Source organism: Marmota monax, unplaced genomic scaffold, assembly GCF_021218885.2.
Source record: "Marmota monax isolate L192 unplaced genomic scaffold, Marmota_monax_Labrador192_F-V1.1 WCK01_AAM20220418_F8-fsc00025, whole genome shotgun sequence".
NCBI classification, from domain to species: Eukaryota; Metazoa; Chordata; class Mammalia; order Rodentia; family Sciuridae; genus Marmota; species Marmota monax.
This window is the reverse complement of record NW_026691950.1, coordinates 7,193,612-7,217,316: the sequence shown is the minus strand read 5'-3', so window position 1 is coordinate 7,217,316 and position 23,705 is coordinate 7,193,612. Positions and strand designations below refer to the sequence as shown.

At 34.1% G+C, this 23,705-nt stretch overlaps 1 protein-coding gene across 3 annotated transcripts in view; it reads left to right on the top strand.

Annotated features, from left to right (window-relative positions):
• The window catches only part of Gabra2 (gamma-aminobutyric acid type A receptor subunit alpha2), a 135,436-nt gene that overhangs the window by 72,543 nt on the left and 39,188 nt on the right, over positions 1 to 23,705 (top strand). For all 3 annotated transcript variants that reach the window (XM_058583064.1, XM_046442453.2, XM_046442547.2), the window contains exons 5-8: positions 1,877 to 2,097; positions 4,037 to 4,119; positions 8,588 to 8,731; positions 9,771 to 9,923. In XM_058583064.1, coding sequence (XP_058439047.1) covers positions 1,877 to 2,097; positions 4,037 to 4,119; positions 8,588 to 8,731; positions 9,771 to 9,923 — 601 coding nt within the window. The remainder of the gene's footprint in view (positions 1 to 1,876; positions 2,098 to 4,036; positions 4,120 to 8,587; positions 8,732 to 9,770; positions 9,924 to 23,705) is intronic.

Genomic DNA, 23,705 nt, shown 5'->3' with positions numbered 1-23,705 from the left:
GCAATGGGGGTGTGGTTGTGAGTAGAGTTCCTGGTGCAGGCAAGTGGAGGGCTTGCTGTATTGAAGGAATGACAAGCAGGGAGGACTGCTAAAGTTGGCCAAAGGGTAACATGAGTTTGCCTAGTGGGAGTGTAATTAAAAGGTACTGATCACATCAATAGATTGACAGGGCTCACTTGGGACATTGTGAGGATTCAAAGATAGATATTGCTCCTGAAAACAAGTTTTAGAAAAAGATCGCCTGAAACTTTTCTGTTTGAAAACTTCAAGAATGTCCTATGTGGTAGATCTCCTGGAAATGATTGCCACATCAGTAGCTTCAGAAACAGATAAAACTTACTCTACTTTTACAGAAGTAGAAAAATTGAATTTCAGGTTTTATAAATAGTTTTAAAACATCTTCAGCTTGCCTGGAAAAAATAACACCACTTTTATTTAGTTTAGGCTAAAATTTGAGGGACCACTGTTGAAAAGAAATACTTGAATGAAAACTTCTAGTACAAAGCATTATCTTTTCATCTTTTTCTTCGTCTTTTGCTTCCATTTAAATGGAATTAAAAATTAAAAAGTAAATAAGCATACCATGAAGAGAGGATAGATTAGATTATTAAATTTTCCTTCAGGATTAAGGGCATAGCCCAGAGCCACTGTTCATCTCCTACTCATTATCTGTGGTTGATACTTTGCTTTTATCATCACCCATTCAAATTTTGATGAATCATTGAAAATCATCACCTGATTCAAATTTCTGTAACTGATATGATGTTTTCATCATATGGCTCTTTTAATCTGTCTTTTAAAAAAAATCAGTTAAGTGAAATTCTCAATTGCTAGGATATTTATTTCCAAATATGTGATAACTGGTTTTGTGCTCAAAGGATAGTTTGGGAATTTCCAATCTCAGGTGTATAATTGAACATTTTAATTATTTAAAATGTAAATGTACAAACATACATTGGCAAAAATTTTAACATCCAATAGATTGTTAGTGTCAATCACAATTGTGAATTGTGTATTTCATCTATCATACATACATTCTCTTACGAAAGTGGGAGGAAAAGATAGTAATAGGAAAGAAAAGAGGAAGAGAGAGAGAGGTTCATCTAAATTAAAGGACTAGGGGATGATAATAGAGAAATTGATCACTAGTTAGTCTCAATGAATATTTGAAAGTACATTTTAACCTGAGAATATCTACTACAAAATATTCATATTTCAGGGTCCAATAACTTGTAAAGTACTTGTGTTAAAACTAATTTCACAAATAAACTTTATTGAAATCATTCCCTATCACATTCTTGTTAACAATATGATATCCCACTATATTTTATTACAAATGAAATATGCTATTCTACAGTTTCTTTGGCAACAGGAAATGATGACTCACACAGTTCGGACAGTATGCTTAAAAGTCATTTCTTTTCCTTTCTCTTTCTCCCTCTTCCTCCTTTCTTCTTATTTATTAATTTTTTCTCCTAGAAGTCTACCTGCTCATTTTTTCTTGGGCTAATCTAATGAAAACATCCTACCCAGACCCTGTCCGAGCATATGCCTTCTTCAAGAAGTTTTAAACTATTAGATGCAGTAAAGCAGTTTGTCTGAGAAGTTGTTCAACTGAAAGAGGCCAGACACAGTCAATTTCTTCTTTTCTTTTCAAATGACTATGTAGCTAAGTATATAAATACATATATTCTATCCCATTCTAACTGGCAACATTTATTGACAAGCTAAAGGTGTAATCCTTTGGAGGTAAAATTTACTTCTCTCACCATAGCTCTCTGTGAACTATTTAGAACATTATTTTGGTTGGAATTTTGTAGGGTCCTGTTATATCTAAAATTTTGTTGTCTTCAAAGAATGGTATTTTGTATTTCAGGAATACACTATAGATGTTTTCTTTCGACAAAAATGGAAAGATGAACGGTTGAAATTTAAAGGACCTATGAATATCCTTCGACTTAACAATTTAATGGCTAGCAAAATTTGGACTCCAGATACCTTCTTTCACAATGGCAAAAAGTCAGTAGCTCATAATATGACAATGCCAAATAAACTGCTTCGAATCCAGGATGACGGGACTCTACTGTACACAATGAGGTATGTTTCTAGGCTTGATGTGACATATAATACTGATAAGTCTATACATCAAAACCCTAGGCAATGCAGTTGTCAGATATTAGCAAAAGTTGAACATTTTCCTAACAGATTATTGAAGTACCCATAATATGCTTTGTACATGGTTGGATATGTAAAAAATGCAAAAAAAAAATAGTATTTACAAATTCAATTTTAATCACAATATTTTCAAGCTTAAGACTACCTTAATTATTGAGGGTTTATTTTTTGGTTATTAATTCTTCAACACTGCATTTTAACCAAGTATGGTTTTAATACCTTGACTTTAATTTTGTTTATATGAGTATGTAATTTCATTTTCTTATTCCATCAGCTATCCCATATTTATATTCCATCAAGTTTAAGTGATTTTTCAAGCATCATTTTACTTAGTTTAATATTTTGGTCCCCCTTATGAAGTTTCCCTAGGAAAAAATATTTGAGAGTTTTTGATTACTAAGGCTTATAAGTATATTGAATACCATAAGCATATATACTAGATTGGACCATGTGAAATTGCCATTTTATAATCAAAACATGTCATACAGCATCAATTTCATATGGTTCAACTTTAATGAAATTATCAAAGGATATACAGTTGTATTCTTAAAACTATTCCATTTTAACTATTCTCATGGATATTTTAAATGAGTCAGATGTATTACGAAAGGAAAAAAAAAGTAACAAGTAAAATGATGCAGAATGAAAAGTTAATGTTTAAAGATTTAAAGACTGGATAATTGTTAACATTGTGTATGCAGATGTTTGTGTTCCATCATTTGTTGAGTTACTCATTTCATATGCAAAGCAAGTGCTCAATTTCAGTCATGAAAGTTATTTAAGAAGGGCAATAATGCAGCCCTGTACTATTTCTGATCTGGAAAGAAACCACTCCTGAGGACTCATTACTAGATGGCCATTACCTAGAATGGAACTATTGGCTATTCTTTCTGCCTCTCTCACTGAATCTACAATTATCTTCAGATGCAGTACTCCTGCTGACTTTACAATTTGGTTACTCATTCTTATGGATTAAAGTAATGATTAGAAATTTGGTATTTAAGCAAGATATATGCACAGAACATATAAAAGTTTACAAAATATTGCATGGGGCTGTATTTAAGTACTCTCTTAGAAATATATATCATGTATAAATCGTTGGTCACATTTGCTCTGCCCAATTAAAACAGATCATTCTTTGAGTTCCTTTTAGAGCTTACTTTACTCATTTTACCTTTCTGTGCAATGGAGTAATCGAAAGCTTTCTTTATAAGAAAAAAATTCCTACAATTATTCTTTATCATGATCTTTATTATATTTAGATATAGAAAAATATATTTAACTTTCACAGTCTGTGAGCATAATATGGACATAGATTTAGTATCAACAAGATATCCTAGGAGATATATATATTTACATCTTTATATCTATGTACAGCATGATACTCATTCACAATTGGCGTATTTGGAAGGGAGTTCCTCTCAACCAATATTGAGCTCTTATATTTGCTGCACAGTTGTTGATGAGATGATGGGAAAAATGGCATTCATCTTATGATGGTGTTTTAAATATTTTTAAGATTTTGAATATTAATAGTAAAGTTAATGGGGAAACAGCCTTTCAAAAATGCATATAGAATTTCTTTGCTTCATAACAAACTACTGGGTAGAAAGTGACAATGAAAAGTATGACTTTAATAACCAATATTGTTATTTTGTTCATATTTTGTATATGCCAGTGTCTTCTGAGGGAACTCCTAAATGTGAAAGAAAAAAAATGTATTTAAATGTGAAGTAGCCTAACATGATGCTGTAATGAAAGTCCTACCTCATCATTAACTCTATTGACAACAGTGACTTTTCGAGTGATTTTTCTTGACTTGCCAATTTGCTTAAACAAAGAGTGGAATTTTGACTTTTAGGCTTACAGTTCAAGCTGAATGTCCAATGCACTTGGAGGATTTTCCAATGGATGCTCATTCATGCCCTCTGAAATTTGGCAGCTGTAAGTACAAGGATGAAAATATATGCTTTGGGTCAATAATATCAGTAATAGTCAGCAGTGCTGCTGAGTTGTGTAGTTTCCTCTCATGTTAAGAAATGCTCACTATTTGCCCAATAAGATGCTATAATAAAAGACATGCTGGTTCCCCTTGAAGAACTAATTGGCTAGCCCTTGGTACTCTCAATAATTTTAATCATGGTGCTTAAATGGTCACTTCTTTTAATGCTGATAAGGAACATCGTGTGTCTTTTACCTGTGTAAAATTAGACCGGCAGCTCCTTTAAGGTGAGGGCTGTAGTTAATTTATTTTCCAGTGCTAGAATATTTTTTTAAAAAATGCCAAATAAATGTCTTTTTTCATCAACTAAGAATGAATTGCGAAAGATAGATTCTATTTATTTGTCATCAGCCTGCTGGAAAGGACAGTCACAGGAACAGGGTCTGTGTAATTGTCTTTTACTGTCTAAATAATGGAAGGGTTATTTTTCCTTAAAATAAATGTAAAGATAATGTAGATGGATTGCTACACAGGCACCTTCTGTACTTAGAACATTTCAAAAAAGGCTCTGTGCCTTTGGCTATTCTTTAGGTCCCTGGGTTATATCTTGTATGTCAAGCTGAAGCATGCACACTCCCGGAATAATGGAAAAGGGGGAAGGTCAAATCCTCCTCCTAGGCTCACAGGACACTCCAGGCAGATTCAAATTAAACTCATGAACCCAGCTAAGCAGCTTCTCCCTTGTGTGAGCACGTCCTCTTCTCTGATCTTTTTAGAAGCTGTGCTTTTTCTGGAACCCCCATCTTTGTCCATTCATTTTAAACACTTTTAGGCTCTTTTTTTTCTCTGCTGAATACAAAAAGACAATTCTCTCACCTGACTAAAACTTTGTATGACCAAAGAGTGTACCTTCTTCTCACTGACAGTGGCCAGTTAAAGAAAGGGGGAAGAATGATGGCTAAAATGAATGCAAAACCTCCTAATAATTTTGAAGACCATAGTTTCATGGAGTGAGAAGTTCAGTCTTGTTTGTTCTGAACATTTTTACAAAAGGTGTCTGTTCTCAATTTTCTTTGAGAATCTCCTCTTTGTCAGACTACAAGCATTTCTTTATTGTCATGGAAACCATCACTTTAACACTGGCATTTCTTCCAACTTTATTTAAGATAGTCAATCATGTTATACAATGTAAACATGATGCTGAGAAAACCACAGCAGATGCAGAGAAGAATAACTCATCTGCATTGCATAAGAGACATTAAACAGAAATTTGAAAAGCCTTCATACCAAAGAAAGAATTTATCCAAGAGCCTGTAATGATATAAGGAAAGGCATGTTTCAGTCGATAAGTATTGGAATTTTGACATCAAATATAAATGATGTGATGTCTCAGTACTTAAAAGGAGATAAATTTGCTCAAAAATATTTTATGTGAACTTTAAAAATATGATACATTGCAGATACAGAGTAGTGGAATATTGCATGCTTAAGATTATAGTTTTCTGTATCCAGAAAGTCTATGGTCAATGCACAAAAGTTTTGTTAAGCATTGCCTATTTAAATAGTTATTATTCATTTTGTTTTCTTCACATTTATATGCTGACATGTTGAATAAAAATTTGCATATTCTCTTATTTATCTTTCTATGGTAGATTTTTGATCCATAGGTGTTAAAAGTATGGACACCAGTGTGGAATAATAGACCAACTAGCCAAGCCAAACCTTAACATGTTGACACAGCAAAATTTGGCAGAAGCAGCTATGACTTTCCCCCTAGACATTGATTCCATGCTTACTTACAAGTCCTTCCCACCTACAAAAATGATTGAATTTCTGGGACTTTGTTGTTGTCCTCAAATAAAAGAAGCATCTTTTCTACATGTGTACAATTTTAAATTCAGTTGTGCTTGTTTTATACCTGTTGTCTCACATCTTTGTATTCTTCTTTGTTTCCCTGGATTTAAAACTTCCTGAACAGAAGTCTAGGATTATTCTGTGTATTAGCCAAAAATGCATTGTAAATCCTCTTTTAGGATAAAATTTACTAGATAAAAGTGATTTGGGAGTATTTTGCTTGGTTACCAAATATTAACAGTCAGTATGTACTTGTATAGTGCACAACATGACTCAAACATGGATTTTTTAAACAAAATTAAATAAAATTATTTACAGGCAGCCTAGGTTAGTGGTGGGATTTATAGTGAATTTTGCTAAACAAAGTATCCTTCTCTCCATTTTTGCTTAATTGAGAAGCATCATGTTGGCCTCCCAGTTTAGGTATATGTTAGAGTACCAGAACAGCCTCTTCAGTCTGCATTGTACAACTTTCCATTACATGTTTTGTCATCAAACCCCAAATCTAAAAAATAAAATGCAGTAGATTCCTGTTGAATTAATGCAATGCAGTGACTTCATTTGTAAAAAATAGATGCAGGATCAGTCATTTTCTGAAAAAGAGTCAGGCTCTTCTCGAGATCTGCATCTTTTATAACATAATTAAAATATTAATTTTAGTCAAAATTAATCTAACATTAACAAGCTATAATCTATTTATAGACATGAATCAGAATCTCTGCTCATGAGTGTCTCACAAATTTTTAGGAATGAAATCACATTTATAGGCTTTTGTTTCTCTTATATATACAAAAGTAACCCTAAAATTCAAAAGTTATACAATTGTATTTACTTTTAAAAACTTCATAATTTATTAAGATTTCAACTACAGAATATGATTCTCTAATATATAAGTGATAAAGGCAATGTATCTTCTTAATCTGTTGATTTTGTGATATTTGAAATTATTTTGAAGAGAGGGACAGTAATGTGTATTTATGGAAGAAAAATAACAAGCCACATTATGATCTTCAAATGGGCTACTTACTGCAAAACTAAGTTATTATGTGATTTTTTATCAGTAAAATCATCAGTGATTAATTAATTGAAATTAATTATTAAGAAATTTAGACTTTAAAATGACAAGAATTCATTCATCTACAATATTACATATTTATCTGTGTTAAAAATGCAGAAATATATATCTTTATTTATTATAATCCTATTTCAAACATTTTCACATAATTTAATTGTGGATGTAGATGAATGAATGTGTAATGAAAACAGTATTTTGCTTATATTAACATTTAGAAACAACATTCAGAAAACCAGAGAATATTGAAATATGTCATGAAAAGGCAGCATAACAAATAAGACACGAACTCATAAACATTCACTGTATTATTACTTATGCTTAAATTGAAATTCATTTGCCATTATGGACCTCGAATAATGTTCAGCACCAGGACCACCCCAGCCCAGTGGTATTAAGGGAAGTAACTTATACCTGGCAAAGAAATGAGGTTGTCAGTGTCCTGGCAGGCTGGAGGCAGAGGTATTGCCCAAGACAACTGGTCCTTTTCCTCCCCAGCTAAAAATTTGACTGTGATGCTGAATTTTGTTCAAGAACCAGAAGTAACTAATATTTCTAAGCATTTACATGAGCAAAATTCATAGAAGTTCTTCCCAAAGTCATTGTTAGAGCAGAAATTATGGTTTTTCAATTGTGGAGAAACTGCCTGCAAGGAGAGGTCAGCTGTTCTCTAACAGAACACGCATGAGTGAGGAAATGCCAGTGCAGAAGGCTAAGACCAGCTCTCTCACCTGTACTCCAGCTCTAGAGTCATCTCACTTCGGCAAGTTCTGCATCCTAGGCCTAAGAAATCATATAGGCCTACCTTGTCTCTGTTTTATCTCTTTCTCTGAATTCATAAGTTAAATGGTATGCTATAAAATTGTAGTCTAGTGACATTTGTGTGTATTAATTAATTTAAAAATAAATGTTTTTAAAAGAGTTTGCCGATGTTTGAACTATATAGTGTTCTGATTTACTTTACATGTCTTGCAATTAGTTCTCAGTCTTCTAATGAAATGCATTGTAATATTTTTTTTTACACAAATAGAGCACAACTTTCCATTTCTCTGGTTGTACATGATGTAGAGTCACACCATTCCTGCAATGCATTTTAATTTGATTGCTAAGTCATTTGACTTAACTAAGTTGCTTTTATGTTCAGAAGACAGCATAATTTTGGATTATGATTTTTATTTCCTAAATGGTTGCTATTTTTACTCCAGTAGATTTCTTTAATACAGTGTCTTCATCTGAATCCCTAGGACTAAGGGCAACAATATAACCATCTAAGAGCCTGGTGATTTTTGCAGAGAAGTTTGCTCTTCAGCTCTCACAATGGTTGCAATGATATTAATCTCAGGTTCTCATGATTGTTATGTTGGTCTGCTTCACACATTTCATATGAAAATCATAAACTTCAAGGACCTATTTTTGCCATGAAATGTGACCTCTTTAAATATTATTTTAATAAAAAGTAATTCTATGAAATATACAACCTTTGATCATTCTTTTGGTGGTTCTTATTAAAGTGTTTAAGATTTTTTTTTTCTGATTTCCAACAGATGCATATACAACTTCAGAGGTCACTTATATTTGGACTTACAATGCATCTGACTCAGTACAGGTTGCTCCTGATGGCTCCAGGTTAAATCAATATGATCTGCTGGGCCAATCAATTGGAAAGGAGACAATTAAATCCAGTACAGGTTAGTAAAATGAGTCTAAAGAAAAACTAATGCCTGCAAAAATTAATAGGTTAAAGTTATAGGAAATGGGTCAGATTACTTAAAAACTTTCTCGCTCTTGAGGTCCATGAACTATCAGCTCAGGTGGCTTAGAAGCTTTTTAGACATTCAGAATCTTAGGCTACAGCTCTTTCTACATTAGGACCTGTATTTTCACTAGATTCCAAGGAGATTCATGTGCACATTAAAGTTTCAGAGACACTGGCCTAAAATATACTACATATTCAAAAAGTGGCTGTCTTTTCAGATCAATTTTAACGTTTGTCTCCACATCTGTGATGACAACTTCCCTTCTTTTCTGATTCTTTTCCTTCTGTTCTGGATAATTTATGATTATTCAACTCTTGATTTATGGATAATTACTACTAGCCTGTGTGGAAAAGCTCATTCTCTCTCTAAGGGCCACCCTCATCTAAGAAAATAGCAGCTGTTTGGACTAATTAGCTTACATCTGGCAATAATTAAAACCCCGAGAAGAAGGGAAGGTAGATACAAAGATCACATAGAACTGACTGAAGCAAATTGGAGCAGACACACAGCACAGAGAAATCCAGAACGGGTGGTGGGGTTGGCAGTGGGAATCTGGGCCAGAAGACTAGTCTTAGGTATGAGGCCAGAGATCAACACTTTGAAGAGCCAGGGAGGACCAAATTAGATCTATTATAGCAGAAGCTGGAAGTGAGTACCAGTGATAATAAGAAACCTGAGCAAGTAAGATAATCCACCAGCAGAGAGCCTTTTCAATTCTGAATCCTGATGGTCAGTAGGCATGACCCAAAGAAAAAACATGCAATGCAAGTTTTTTGATAACTATGAAATTTGTCTTAAATGCTCTTGCAGTGCTAATGAGGGATTTCAAGTTTGGTATAGTTTTCATGATATGTATGTGTTCATTTTATTTTTTAATCAGGGACTATTCTTTCTAACATCTTTTCCATTTTCAAAATGTTCCAACTATTGACTATTACAGTTCCTTAAGCTACTTAAATTTTTCTTCCAGGTGAATATACTGTAATGACAGCTCATTTCCACTTGAAAAGAAAAATTGGGTATTTTGTGATTCAGACCTATTTGCCTTGCATCATGACTGTCATTCTCTCCCAAGTGTCATTCTGGCTTAACAGAGAATCTGTGCCTGCAAGAACTGTGTTTGGTGAGTGAATAGCTACACACGTCATAGTACAGTACATTATGTTTCAAAGCGTACTCCCCAAAATGTTCTCCTTCTTGCTTCTCACACCAATACTTTGTGAAACATGAGGCAGGCTGTATTGATTTCACATTGAAGATGAGGATCAGAGGTAAAAAACAGTCAGTGTCAACTGTTAATAAGCCTATAAGCTGTACTCTAATACCTCAGAAATACATTCAGTAGTTTTTCTTTTAAATCATTATTTGTTAACATTTGTCTCCGTGTTAGTATAAGAATATTCTCAGAGGTTTTAATTCAGAGCCTGAGAGTACCATATTTCTACAAATCCTTTGTTTGTTTTTCTTTTGTTTTTAGATGAAAAAAGACAATATTAGTATTTCCCATTAGAGAAGGGATGGAGGGAGACTTCATTTATTTCTATTACTGTGTCTGATCTTCTTGATTGAAACCAGACAGAAGGGATTTCAAATTTAGAGTCTGGAATAGTATTTTTCTATGCTTTTTATGTTTTTGTGAAATGAAAAAATATTATCTCTGTATTTTAAATAAGAGAGAGAACGAGGTGTTTTTCATTATATTAGTGTGTTTAATATCAAAATTCACTTTCTTGATTAAAACCTATAGAGGAATTTGCTTCCTATTTTGGGGACATAAGAATTATACTAAGCGTATTTATAACCAAGCAGAAAACCATCATATATTTGGTCTTCTCATTTATTTGGAAAAGTTTTATTGAGAATTTATTTTGTTAGATATTGTACCAGGGTTTAGAGGTCCAAGTACAGATTAAATATAGATTTACATTCAAAGAGCTTAGTATACTGGATAGCAGCAGAATAAGTGGAAAAAGGGCAATGACAATATAAGGTAAAATCATTATATAAGAAGCATGTACAAATCTTTATAGAAAATGGTGACATGTATCCTCCCTAGGAGAACTAATTGAGTAATTGGCTGAATGAATATCTAAGCTAATTCTTAAAGGATGGATAGGAGTTTTCCAAGCAGATAATATGGTCAAGAATTCTTGCCAGAAAGAGTAGAGGTGTTGTGGCTGGGGATATAGCTCAGTTGGTAGAGCACTTGCCTTGCATGCATAAGGCTCTGGATCTAATCCTCAGTATCGCAATCAATCAATCAATCAATCAATAAAAAGGGTAGAGGTGAAGTGACATTGTGGGATGTAAGAACATGGCATATTCAGTGACTGTGAGCTACTTCTGTGTCAGTGAAGGTGCCGAGAGAAAGCTAGTTTGAGACCTACATGAGAGTGGCCCAATAGGCCCTATTAACAGAATGTGCTTTTATCTTTTAGGATATACAAACCATCACAGTGTTTTGAGACTGTATCAGTAAAGCTCTCAAAACAGTGTTTTTCATTTAGTAAGTATTATACAATTGTAAGCTATTCCTTTTTTCTACCTACTTCATTGAATTATGATTGACATGTACAAAGGTATGCATAGATAATATGTACAATTCAATGAGACTGGGAATTAATACACACTCATGAAACCATCACCACCATCAAGGCCATAGATGTATCTATAACTTACCAAAGTTTATTCTTACCTCCTTTATTACTGTTGGTGTGTGTGCATGTGTGTGTATGCGCACGCATGTTGGGGGCTTAAGGACACATGACATAAGTTTTCACTCCTGGCAAATTTTAAATATACTATTAAATATTGTTAGCTATAGGCATTGTGCTATACAGTAGAACTCATTCTGGAGATCTTATCTATATTGACAAAATAAAGATATTCTTCTAGCCATTAGTATGATCCTATTTGTACTTTAGGAAGATATGGCATCTTTCGGGAAGATGAGTTAGAATATGGAAGTAACCAAAGGCAGATTGCAAGGTTAGGTGACTACTGACATAGTCCAGATGAGACATAATTGTTAATCCCAAGAAGACAGAGCAACAAAGGAAGGGGGATTGGATGAAAGGAGGCTAGGGAAGAGAAGCAATAGATTTGTTGAAATATATAGCAACTACAGAAAAAAATAATATTTTAGAATATTTTTCAGTTTTTTCTTGGCCAGTTTAAGTGAATAATGTTGCCATATATAAAACTAAAGAAAAATGAGAAATAGGGAAAATGAATATAGTTTGAATTATGTGTACTTTGAAGTTCTTTGTAATATCAATTTGATGTCTAGTAGACCAATAGAAATAAGTATATGGAGCATAGATGAATAGTAGGGGCTGTTGAAAATCACAGTATTCATTAGCTACGAGCTGAAAGAAGTTACAGATCTAGAACTTGTCTCCCAGATTAATTAGGTGGTTGAATGAGAAATGAGAGGACAGCATCCTTAAAAATATTAAAATGGCAGGATTTAGAAAATTTAAGAAAGCTGAAATGATTAGAAAATTAGGAAGTCAGAAGACAATAAAATTGAAATATCAAATACATGTACACACACATGGCCATTTTAGATGTATGGTATTATATCAATACAAATAAGTACAAACTGCATTAAAGAAATTTGAGTAGTAGAAGCTTACTGATATTAATGAATTAAATGAGAAAAGTTGCTCTGAACTAAAAGCAGATTAAAATAGGAGTGAGAATTAGAAAAAGAAGGAGCTTAATACACATGAAAATTTGAAGAGGAGAAAGGTTAAGGTATCAAAATAGACAAGTGAGTTGTTGTTATTATTAAACCATAATTATCATGAATATAACATTATTAATATGGAAATTTGAAAAGCAAGGCAATACTTTATGCCAAACTAAATGCTAGGCATGTTACATACTTCTTTACTTCTTATGTTGATCTTGAAGTAGAATTTAACATCTCCCTTTTAGAGAGAAGACTGAGTCTTTAAAATTTGAAGTATCTTCCCCAAGTCCTGGAAGCAGAAACTTATTCCATAGCTTATGTTTCTTCAACTACATTATGTTACCTTCTTGACTCTCTTTTAAGGGGGAGGAGTTAGGAAGAAAAAGTTTGAAGATATGGGAGGAGGAGGAATTTCAGCTGAGCAATTAGCTAAAGAAAATGCTTGGGATCAGGTTGGGTGGACATCAAAGAGAAACTGTGCCTCCCAATCCCTATAATAATGGGTCCCATATGGGCAGTGTTAGTGCTTTCCTCTTTACAAATCTTGGCCTGACTATTTAACAAACACACAGATATTTCTTAATCTTGGAAAAACACCTTACATTATTACATTATTAGAGGAACACGTTTTATTAGAGACTGTAACACTAATTATAAACATGATTTATATTATAAATAATCTCAAGCAATAACGTGTTAAAATTGCAAACAAGTTATACATTATATATATAGCAGAACTTTGTATGTGTGTGTGTGTGTGTGTGTGTGTTTTCAATACTGGGAACTAAACCCAGCAGCTCACACATGATATGTATGCATTCTGCCACTGAGCTACACTCCAGTCCTTATAGCAGAACATTTTGCAGATTAGATTTGATGGAAAAAATTTTAGAAAGAACTAAACAAACACAACATGTATATAATAAACAAGTAGAGCAAGAGGAAAGAATAGAGAATGAAATAAAAAAAATCAATATTTCCTTTAAAATGTACTCACCTATATATGAAAATAGAAATATTTCAAATATGAAATTTAATTCAGAATATATCTGAAAAATAAAATATGACTTAGGATTATTAACACCTATTACTACAATGCCAATCATTTTTTGCACTAATATCACATACTTATGATCAAGTAATTCTAGTTCATTATAGAGAAATTGAAATGTTTACATGGTGTTTTGTATAAGTTGGTTGCTTTCTACATACATGCCTTATTGAATATTTTGTGCTCAGTGAATAAGTGATTGATATTTGAATAACCACTAGCTTAATTATATAGGACAATATTCATAATATATATGGTTCTTTAAAAGCTGTGCATTGAAGAAACAATATAGGGACACTATATTATAGAAATGCAACTTAGGGCTTGTAAGATTTTGTAGGAAATTTCAAGAGAACAATGGCCTTCAATTTGAATGGATACATAATTTTCAACATGAAGTAGTATGATGTATTAATACATTGATGTTTGCACCCATCAATGTGCCAAAGAGTTCTAAAAAGCTCCATCTTTCTCTTGTGGTGCTTTACATGTTAATATTGTGGCACTGATCACATTTTATTACATTTATTCTGTTTACAAACATGTCCTGCTCTTCAGAGAGTTTCTACATACAGTTATTACCATAGAGCTTGGAACAACATAAATGCTTTAAAATATACGATGAATGCATAACATATAACTGAACAGAGGAGAAATTAAGTTATGTGTGGCAATGGACAACTCCTCAATGTTAAATTTACTAAAAAAATAGTATCAGAAAATAAGAATATGTTCAACTCTAAGCATAAACAAATGTTTCTACTGTTTTGTATACAACAAAGCAGAACAAAGTCAGATAAACATATAAAAGTATATAGACTGTATCTGTAAGACTTCATGTTAGAATAACTAACAGAACATGTAGGAGATGTGAACAAAGAAATTTAACAAAGAGATGACACAATTATAGAAAATTAATATGGGCATAGTGAAAAATGCCTGTTGGTCAACTTTTATTAGTATGGTCAAAATACCCGACAAGAACAGTTAGAGGAAGAAATGCTTAATTTGGGACTCATGGTTTCAGAGGTTCAGTCCAAGGACAGCTGATTCTATTGCTCTGGATGTTAGAAGAGGCAGGACATTATGGAGAAAGGGCATGGCAGAGGAAAGGTGTCAGTTCAGGGAAAGCAGGAAGCAGAGAGCAGGAGAACCTGAAGATAAAAGATATAATCCCCAAGGATACCCCCAGGGACACATTTCCTCTAACTATTGTTATCACAGTTGTCACCTAGTAATCTATTCAAAATATTAAACCATCAAATAGATTTATCCACTGATTCGGTTCAGCTCTCATAATGTAATCAAATCACTTCCTGCATTAACCTAAGAGCTTTTGGAGGACACCTTATATGCAAACCATAAAAATAACAAACACACACTGAAAATGCAGTGAAATAAAAGAAATGAAAAGAAATCACAACACAACAAAATTGGTTACATAGTGCATGTGGAATATTTTCCTGGAGAGACCATATTTAAAGCTATAAAATAATTTTCAATAAGCTGAAAAAGATTGAAATTACATAAGGTCTCTTCTCTCAACACATTGCAATGACTGTAGTAATCAATAACAGAATGAAAACTGGAACATTCACCAATGTGTGGAAATCCAAAAACACACTTAATCAATTAGTGAAATAATCAGTCAATTAGGAAATCAGAAGTTACCTTGAGATAAATGAAAATAAAAACACAACATACCAAAACTTGTGGAATTCAGTGAAAGCAGTACTCCGAGGAAAATTTATAGTAATAAGTACCTACATTAAAAAAAGAAGACCTCAAATCAATAACTTATCTTTACACTTTAAGAAAATAGAAAAAATAAAAACAAACTAAACATAAATCCAGCAGAGCAAAAGAAATAATGATTAGAGCAGAAACAAATAAAATAGAAAATGGAAAAACAACAGTGAGAGTAAACAGATCCAAAAGTTGGTTCTCTGAAAATATTAGCAAAATTAAAAAACCTTCAGCTACACTAAGAAAAAAATGGAAAAACTCAAAAACTGAAATCAGTGAACACTTTACTAACAACTTTACAGAAAATAATATGACAACTGTGTACCAACAAATTAGATAATCTTGAAGAAATAGAAACATCCCTAGAAAAATAAAAATTAGTAATCCTGTTGGGAAAAAGAAATAGATCATCAATACACTTATGATAATGAAGAGATTTAATGAGTAATTAAAAACCTCCCAGCAAGTCTAGGACTAAAAGCCTTCTGTAGTGAATTCTATCAAATATTTGCAGAACAATTAGCATGAATCACCTTTACATTCCCACCAAAAATACAAATAGCAAGAATGTAAAACCATGTACAATGTCATTGGTCTTTAAGGAAATGCAAATTCAAACCACAGTGAAATATATTTTATACTAGAGTGACTGCAATAATATTTTTTGGCATGGAAAACAATAAGTATTGCAGGATAGAAAGATATAGCAACCTTTATATGTTGCTGGTGGGAATTTGGAACAGTTGGTGAGTTCCTCACAAAGTTAAACAAAAAAAATAACCATATGATTCATTAAATTCCACCTCCTGGTATGTCTCCAAAAGTAATGAAAATATATGTTCACACTGAAATATGTAACTAGATGCTTATACCATTACCATTTCTAGTCAGAAGGTATAAATATCTCAAATCTGTATCATCAGGTGAATGAATACATAAAATGTAGTGTAGAACCCTACTGGAATATAATTTATCCATAAAAAAATTAAAGTACTGACTCATGGAATTTTATGAAAAAACTTGAGAACTTTATGCCAAATGAAAGGAGCCAGCCAATAAATGCTGCATTGTTCCTTTTTTAAAAAAATGAATTATCCATAATAGGTAAATGCATAGAAACAGAAAATGGTTTACTGGAGGCCAGTGGATGGGTGTTCTACAACAGAGAATGCTAATTTATTGGAGAAATGTGTTCCTCTGGGGTGATTAAAAATATTTTTAAACTGGAGAGATGGTGGTGTCAGATCATTGTGAGTGCATTCAATGCCATTGAATTATATACTTTTAAATGGTTAATTGTATGTTATGTGAATTTCTTTGCAGTTAAGTAATTGTGAAAAGTCATGAGTTTAAAGAAAAAATAGTGTTGGATTTTCATATCACTGATTTTTAAAACTTTTTTAGTTATAGGTAAACACATATCTTTTATTTTGTTTATTGATCTTTATGTAGTGCTGAGGATCCAAACCAGCACCTCACATGCGCTAGGCAAATATTCTACCACTGACTACAACCCCAGCCCCATATCATTGTTTTCTTATTTTTTTTTCAGAATTAAGACTATGTGGAATCTTCCATCATATTTTGCAAATTATTTACTCAAAGACAAAAGTTGATGTAACCAAAACAACAGAAACTTTTCAGATTACTTGAAAAATAAGACATCATGATTTTCAGAGCAAAAATAAGACAGGAAAAACATTTAGAGAATAATTATGTAGTAATGAAAAGCAGGAAATTACTGGGGCATAAGTGATATTGCAGAAAGACTAACATGTAAATGTATAACAAGCTAGATAAAATAATTCACTCTTCATTCAATAAAAGTTATAAGGAAAATGAAATATTGCATCAAGATAAAACAAATGCCGAATGTTTTCTCTGATATAAGGAGATTGAATCATAGTGGGGTAGGAGAGGGAGAGCATGGGAGAAATAGATGAATTCTAGATAGGTGCCGGAGTACGGCTGCAGCAGAATAACCGGGGGGGTGACAAACAACTTGTGTATGTTGATACAGCAGGAGTGGGAGCCGTTTATTGCAGGACAGGAGCAGTATTTATACATTCCACACAGCTTATCTAATTAGCATAAACTAGATACATCAGTCAACCAATAAGAAATCTCCACACTTAATAGCTCGCTGGTGTTACTTCACAAACCACTCCCTCTGGCATTTTGCCAGGCGCCATCCTGACTTGTTTACAGACTCTAACAGATAGGGAAGAGGGGTGGGAGGAAAAGGGAGGAGGCAGGGGAACAGCAAGATGGTAGAATGTGATGGACATCATTATACAAAGTACATATATGAAGATTTGAATTGGGTATCAACATACTTTATATACAAACAGAGATACGAAAATTTGTGGTATATATGTGTATTAAGAATTGTAATGGGGCTGGGGATGTGGCTCAAGCGGTAGCGCGCTCGCCTGGCATGCGGGCGGCCCAGGTTCGATCCTCAGCACCACATACAAACAAAGATGTGGTGTCCACCGATAACTAAAAAAAAAAAAGATAAATAAATAAATAAATAAAAGAATTGTAATGCAAAAAAAAACAACAAAGTACTGCACAAAGGCATAAATTGGCATGAACATACTTTATATACAGAGATATGAAAAATTGTGCCCTATATGTGTTATAAGAATTGTAATGCTTAAAAAAATAAAATGGTTACTATGCTTAAAAAAAGATAATCATAGCATAACTTCATAGATGCATATTTTCAAAGAAGCCAATAGAAGATTCTACCTACTCAAATACAGAGGAGAGATAAATAGATAAATAAATATTTAACTTTGAATCAGCAAAAAGTGTTAGTATCGAGGCTACCACCACATTTAACTACAATATATTTACAAATAATTTTAGAGATTGGTGATAAATATAATGTAAAATTAAGAATCCAGGCCAATATTTGCATGCACAAACTTTATATGCACTATTTACGATGTAGGTTTAAGAAATGGAAAGTCCTCCTTTCAAGTAAATTGAGATGGTTAGGTAATGGAAACGTGATATATAACCTGTACAAGTTGCTCCGTGTAAAGCTTGTTATAAATTTAACTCTGCTTGAATATTGGTATATTTGTGTGGGTTGGAACTACCAAAAGACAAAAAGGCTAAGACCTGCCTGAAATGGGACCTATAAGTTATCCAACTTCCTTATTGTACACACTCAAACACCCTTCACTGTTTTCTGCTTCGTTGTGTGCATGAACATCATCTGCATGATGCCCAGCAGTTACCTAGTCAAAGTTTCTGCTCTCTTGAAATTTATCACATTAAATTCGGAGGCACATTTACAGCCTCTTTCCCTGGTGAAAGATGGCTACAACATCTGGCCTTCCCCTGGTCCAAGGCTTTGGGTAATCCATTCATGTGGTAGACAAAACAAAATACAGAAAAACGAAACAAAACAAAACAAAAAAAAATTACTACTGTGAAGAAATTAGTATACTCTGAGAGACTGATGTTGAATTTTCAACTTTTGAGGTCTTTCTGGCCTTCATGATGTGAATAGAATAAGAAAATAGAGTAAACAAGAGATTAGGCGAAGAAGTTGAAACTTGAATGTGTGTATATCCCTTGAGATGATAGAATTTGCTCCATTATATTGGATTTTTTTCTATTCATTTTTTGTATATTGTATTTATTTTGTGGTTATACTGACCCAGCCTGATGTATTTCAAAGATATTAATTCAAAGAGACTGTCCTTGCATCTTGCAATGATAAAAGCCTCCTTTGACTTCCTCTCAGTGACTATTCCCTATTCATTCCACGCTGGCAAATACTTACTGAGCATCTATTTGTCAGCACTGTTCTAGAGGCTTGCAAACATCCTTGAACAGAAAACAAACACAGCTCCCTTCATGATGAGGTATTTGCTTTCTGCTGCCAATGTAAGAAAGCACTTGGGAATACTTTTATCTTATTCTTTGGGTGTTGTGCTTTCAAGGCTGGAGAGAGTAAATAACACATTCACAATATACAAATCTCATTTTGAGGTACAGCTGATTTTAAGAAATTATGGCTTCTGGTCCTTTCAGTTGTTTGACATTCTTCAGAACTTCCTATAAATTAGAAATAATTGTGAAGAATTTACGAAAATTACTGTCTCTATATTTGAAGCCAAATCATTTTTTATTGTTGAATAAGTATACATGAATTTTTCCCTGTATTTTTGACTCACTATTATAGTCAGTGTATAGCAGATAATATTTTTTCCAATAAAACTAAAATCAAATAACAGACATCCGTTAGGGTGTAGGCGTTTGGTGAAAAAGAACAGGGAGTTCAAATGGTTTATTGCGTACAAAGTTCAAGGCATATGTGAAGACACTAGCAGCATGTCTTATATAAATTTTGGAATAATTAAAACCCCAAAGTGAATGTGTTTGGATTGATGATTTTTTTTCTTCTGAGTTCCACAGATTTTCCTGATTCAATTTGACTTTTTATATTAGAGAACACAAATATACTGGCTTGAATATACTCCTAGGTAAAAGGAATCCATAAGCAAGTAGCCATTAGGCACTTAGTATCCATTTTTTTCTCTTTGATGTCCTTAGCTTGTGATTTTGCTTCATAGACCAAAAAGTCTGATAGTAGTCCAGTCATTAGATTCATATTCCAAGAAACAGGAAGAAGTAAAGAAAGGTAGAAAACCTATAGTTTTCTGTTTGTCATATAATGAGCATTTCCTGAATCCTTCCCAATACAGTGGTCTAACAATCTTATCACCAGAGGGTCTGAACAATTGCCAACTTGAGTAATTTCAGTGTTATGGTATTTTGGGTTCAGCTCATATAACATTGGTAGCTTGTGGTTTCTGACACAATAAAGAAAATGGTTGTTGCTATGTAAGCTATGAACAGATTTAGAGTACAAATTCTAGAGCCAGAGTATCTTAGTTCAAATCCTGGCTTTTTTTTTATTATGAAACTGTGATTTCTAGTAAATTTCTTAACCTGTGCCTTAGTTTCATCTTCCATAATTCTGAGTTAATATAATATCTTCCTCATTAGGCACTTTAGAGAATTTTGTGTATGCACTCAGGTTCATGCACAAATTGAGCACTTAGTACAAATTTGGTCCACAGAGGAAGTACTATGTAAGTATTTGTTATTATTTTGATTGTTTCTTATTGGATACATAATTCTTTCTTTTTTCATCACACAGGTAAAGGATGGTCAAATCTTGTTTCAGTTTGAATAGTTATAATCACATTGCAAGGTGGCCAATTTCAGGAGCTAGGAATTCTATGAACCTCTGAAGAGGATAGCTTTGGGCAGAAATATAGCTTCATTAACATCATATTATCAGTGGTTTTGCTTGAGAGAATTTTTAAATCTTTGACATTTTATTATCTAAGCAAAATATACCAGTACTGGTTCAGTTTTAATAAAAGCTTCCTGAGTTGAAAGTTGAAATGAAATCCAAGTCAAATTGTCTAATGCCTGTTAACTTAATTGCTATTAATCATGAACTTGTATGTATAAGCATCAGCAAGAAAGAACATCTTAGATGTTTATATTGTGCTGAAATCCCATAAATGAATTTTATTGGTTAGACATGGTTCACATGCTCGTGCCTAGCCAGTTAAACATTTGTTAGCATGGCTTGAGTCACAGGTAATTCCTTGAGCCAGTGTGGATTGTCGATATGAAAGTGGAAATAAAGTACTGTTCTAAAGGAAAGCAGAATTGGAGACTGCCTTCAACATGCCCTGTTTAAGCATGATTCTGTATGTAGCCAACCCATTCATCTGTGCACCAGAAGGCATCTCCTTTCACCTGCTAAAGACCATTATTCCAGCAGTCCTCACTTCTCCCTTCCTCACTCAGTTATCCCTAGAAAGAGACAAATATGTCAATAATTACCTGTTATAGTTGGGTTATGGTGTGTCTACCCAGAGCTCCTGTGTTAATGCATGAATTTTCAGAGGTAATATGATTAGATTATAAACCCTGTGACCTAATCAATCCACCCTAGTTTAAATGAACTAACTGGGTGGTAACTGTAGGCTAGGAGAGCTAGGTTCCTGGAGGCATGCCTGGGTGGGTTCATTGTGCTTGTGGTCCCTTTCCCTCTCTCTCTCTGCTGCCTGTCTGCCATGAGGTGAGCCATCGTCCTCTCCCATGCTCTAGCATGATTTTCTACCCTCACCTTGCACCCAGAGCAATGTCATAGGCCAACACGGAATGAATCTCTGAAAATGTGAGGCAAAATAAATAAACTCTTCTCCTCTAAGTTGTTCTTGTCAGGTATTTTTGACACATGTGAAAAGCTGACTAACAGAGAAATTGTTACTAGAAGTAGGGGTTCTGGCCATGACTAATTTGACCATGTGTTTCAAAAGCCTTTGGAACTGGTTTGTGGGAGGAGTTTGAAAATGGTTGAAGATAGAAAATAATTAGAATGTTGTAATCAGAGCTTAATGGATCATTTTGGTGGATCAGAATGCAGATGGTAAAGATGTTGTTCATGAGGTTTCAGATGGGAATTTCTTGATGGGCCATTCGAGTTATATTCTGGCAAAGAACTTGCCTACATTTTGCCCATGTCCTTAGACTTTGTGTTAGGTTTAGAAGTGATGGACTAATTAATCTGGTGGAGGAAATCTTAAGGCAGCACAGCATTTAGGTGGTGGCATGAATATCACTATTGGTTTTTACCATGGTTTACTGTGAAAATTTGGAGCAGAAAGTATAGCAGAAGACTTTTTAAGACTTGCAGTTTGGCCAGAAAAAAAAATGCATGAAAACTGGAGCCAAAGAAGTTCTGCTTCTTAAGGAAATGACAGCCATTGTTACAGAGATGATAGGAAAGATGAATTTAGGGTATATCAGAAATTGGCAAGACCACAACCATCACAAGCTCAAGGATATAAAAATAAAAATTCATTTTAGATGAGACCTTGGGGCACCCTACTCACACAGGAAGGCTCAGAATGTTTTATCACCTGGCTTGGCTCCCCGGACACTGAGAGGCCATAGCAGTAATGGTCAAAGGGGCCTTGGCTACAGTTTGAGCTGGCCATGGACTTGACATCATCCATGTGTTGCTGGTTTTGCAGAAACCAAGGATTCTGGAGTTAGGGGATGATGGAGGCTTACATCAAATTTTCAAAGGAAGGACTGGGAGGCCAGGCAAAGTGTATTAGTGTTGGAATCCCTGCAGGTTTTCCTTGAGAGGGCTGAGGGTGAAGCTGTAAAGTTGAAGAAGGCAAAGTTGGAATAAATAACCCGAGGGATTAAAAATGCCAATAAAATGAAATGTCTGCAAAGGAAAGCTGTCGGCTCAGGTCAGAGCCAGGGTAAGAGAAAGGCCCCACTGTCTGTAGTCAAGGCAAAAGGATGTGGCAGCCCAAGTCCTTTGAAGATCCCATCTTGCTACCACATGCCCCAAATGCTGATATGGAGCTACAGGATTTGTTTGACCAGCTGAGTTTGGTCTTGTTTCTTCTTCCTATTCCCTTACTCCTCCCTTCAAAAATGGAAATGTTTACTTTGTGCCATTATATATTGGGCATATGTAACTTGTTTTTAATTTCTACAGGGGCTTACAGCCAAAAGTTTGACTTTGGTATCATATGAGACTATATACTTGGACTTCCGGGCAATGCTGGAACTGTTAAGTGTATGGGAGCTCTGGGCGATGGACAAAATGCACTTTTCATTGTGAGGTGGACATGAGCTTTTGTGGGACTAAATGTTATGGTTTGTATACGAAGTGTCCCCCAAAACCTCCTGTTAATGCAGGAATATGTAGAGGGAAATGATTAGATTATGAGGACTATAAGCTTTTCAGTCCATTCTAGCTTGAATTGGCTAACTGGGTGATAACTGTGGGCAGGTGGGGCATGACTGAGGGAGGTGGCTCTCTGGGTTCATGTTCTGGAAGGATCCATCTTCCCTGTGGCTTCTTTCTCTCTGTATGCTTTCTGGCTTCCATGAGCAGAGCAGTGCACCCCCCCGCCCCGCACCCCACCCCACCATGGCCTGCTGCTGTGATGTTCTGCTGCTTCATTGGTGCAGAGCAATAGGGTAGGCCAACCATGAACCGAACCTCAGAAACCATGAGGCAAAATTAACTTTTTTACCTCAAAGTTGTTCTTTTCGTGTATTTTGGACACAGTGATGAAAAGCTGACTAACATGTCACCTAATCATCAAATAAAATCCCCACTAATTCTCCACTAATTCCCTAGATACCAGCTGATCTCATTTTAACCTTTTGAGTAGATTTTGCTTGAAAATATAAATCTCCTCCTATGGTCTCTCAAACCCTTGTAAACAGGTGCTACTCTACCAAATCTATTCCAGTCAGAATCTTCAATAGTTCTTACTCCATTGGCCAATTCTCAAACTTATAATTCTCCTGCCTTAGCCTCCCAAGTTGTCAGG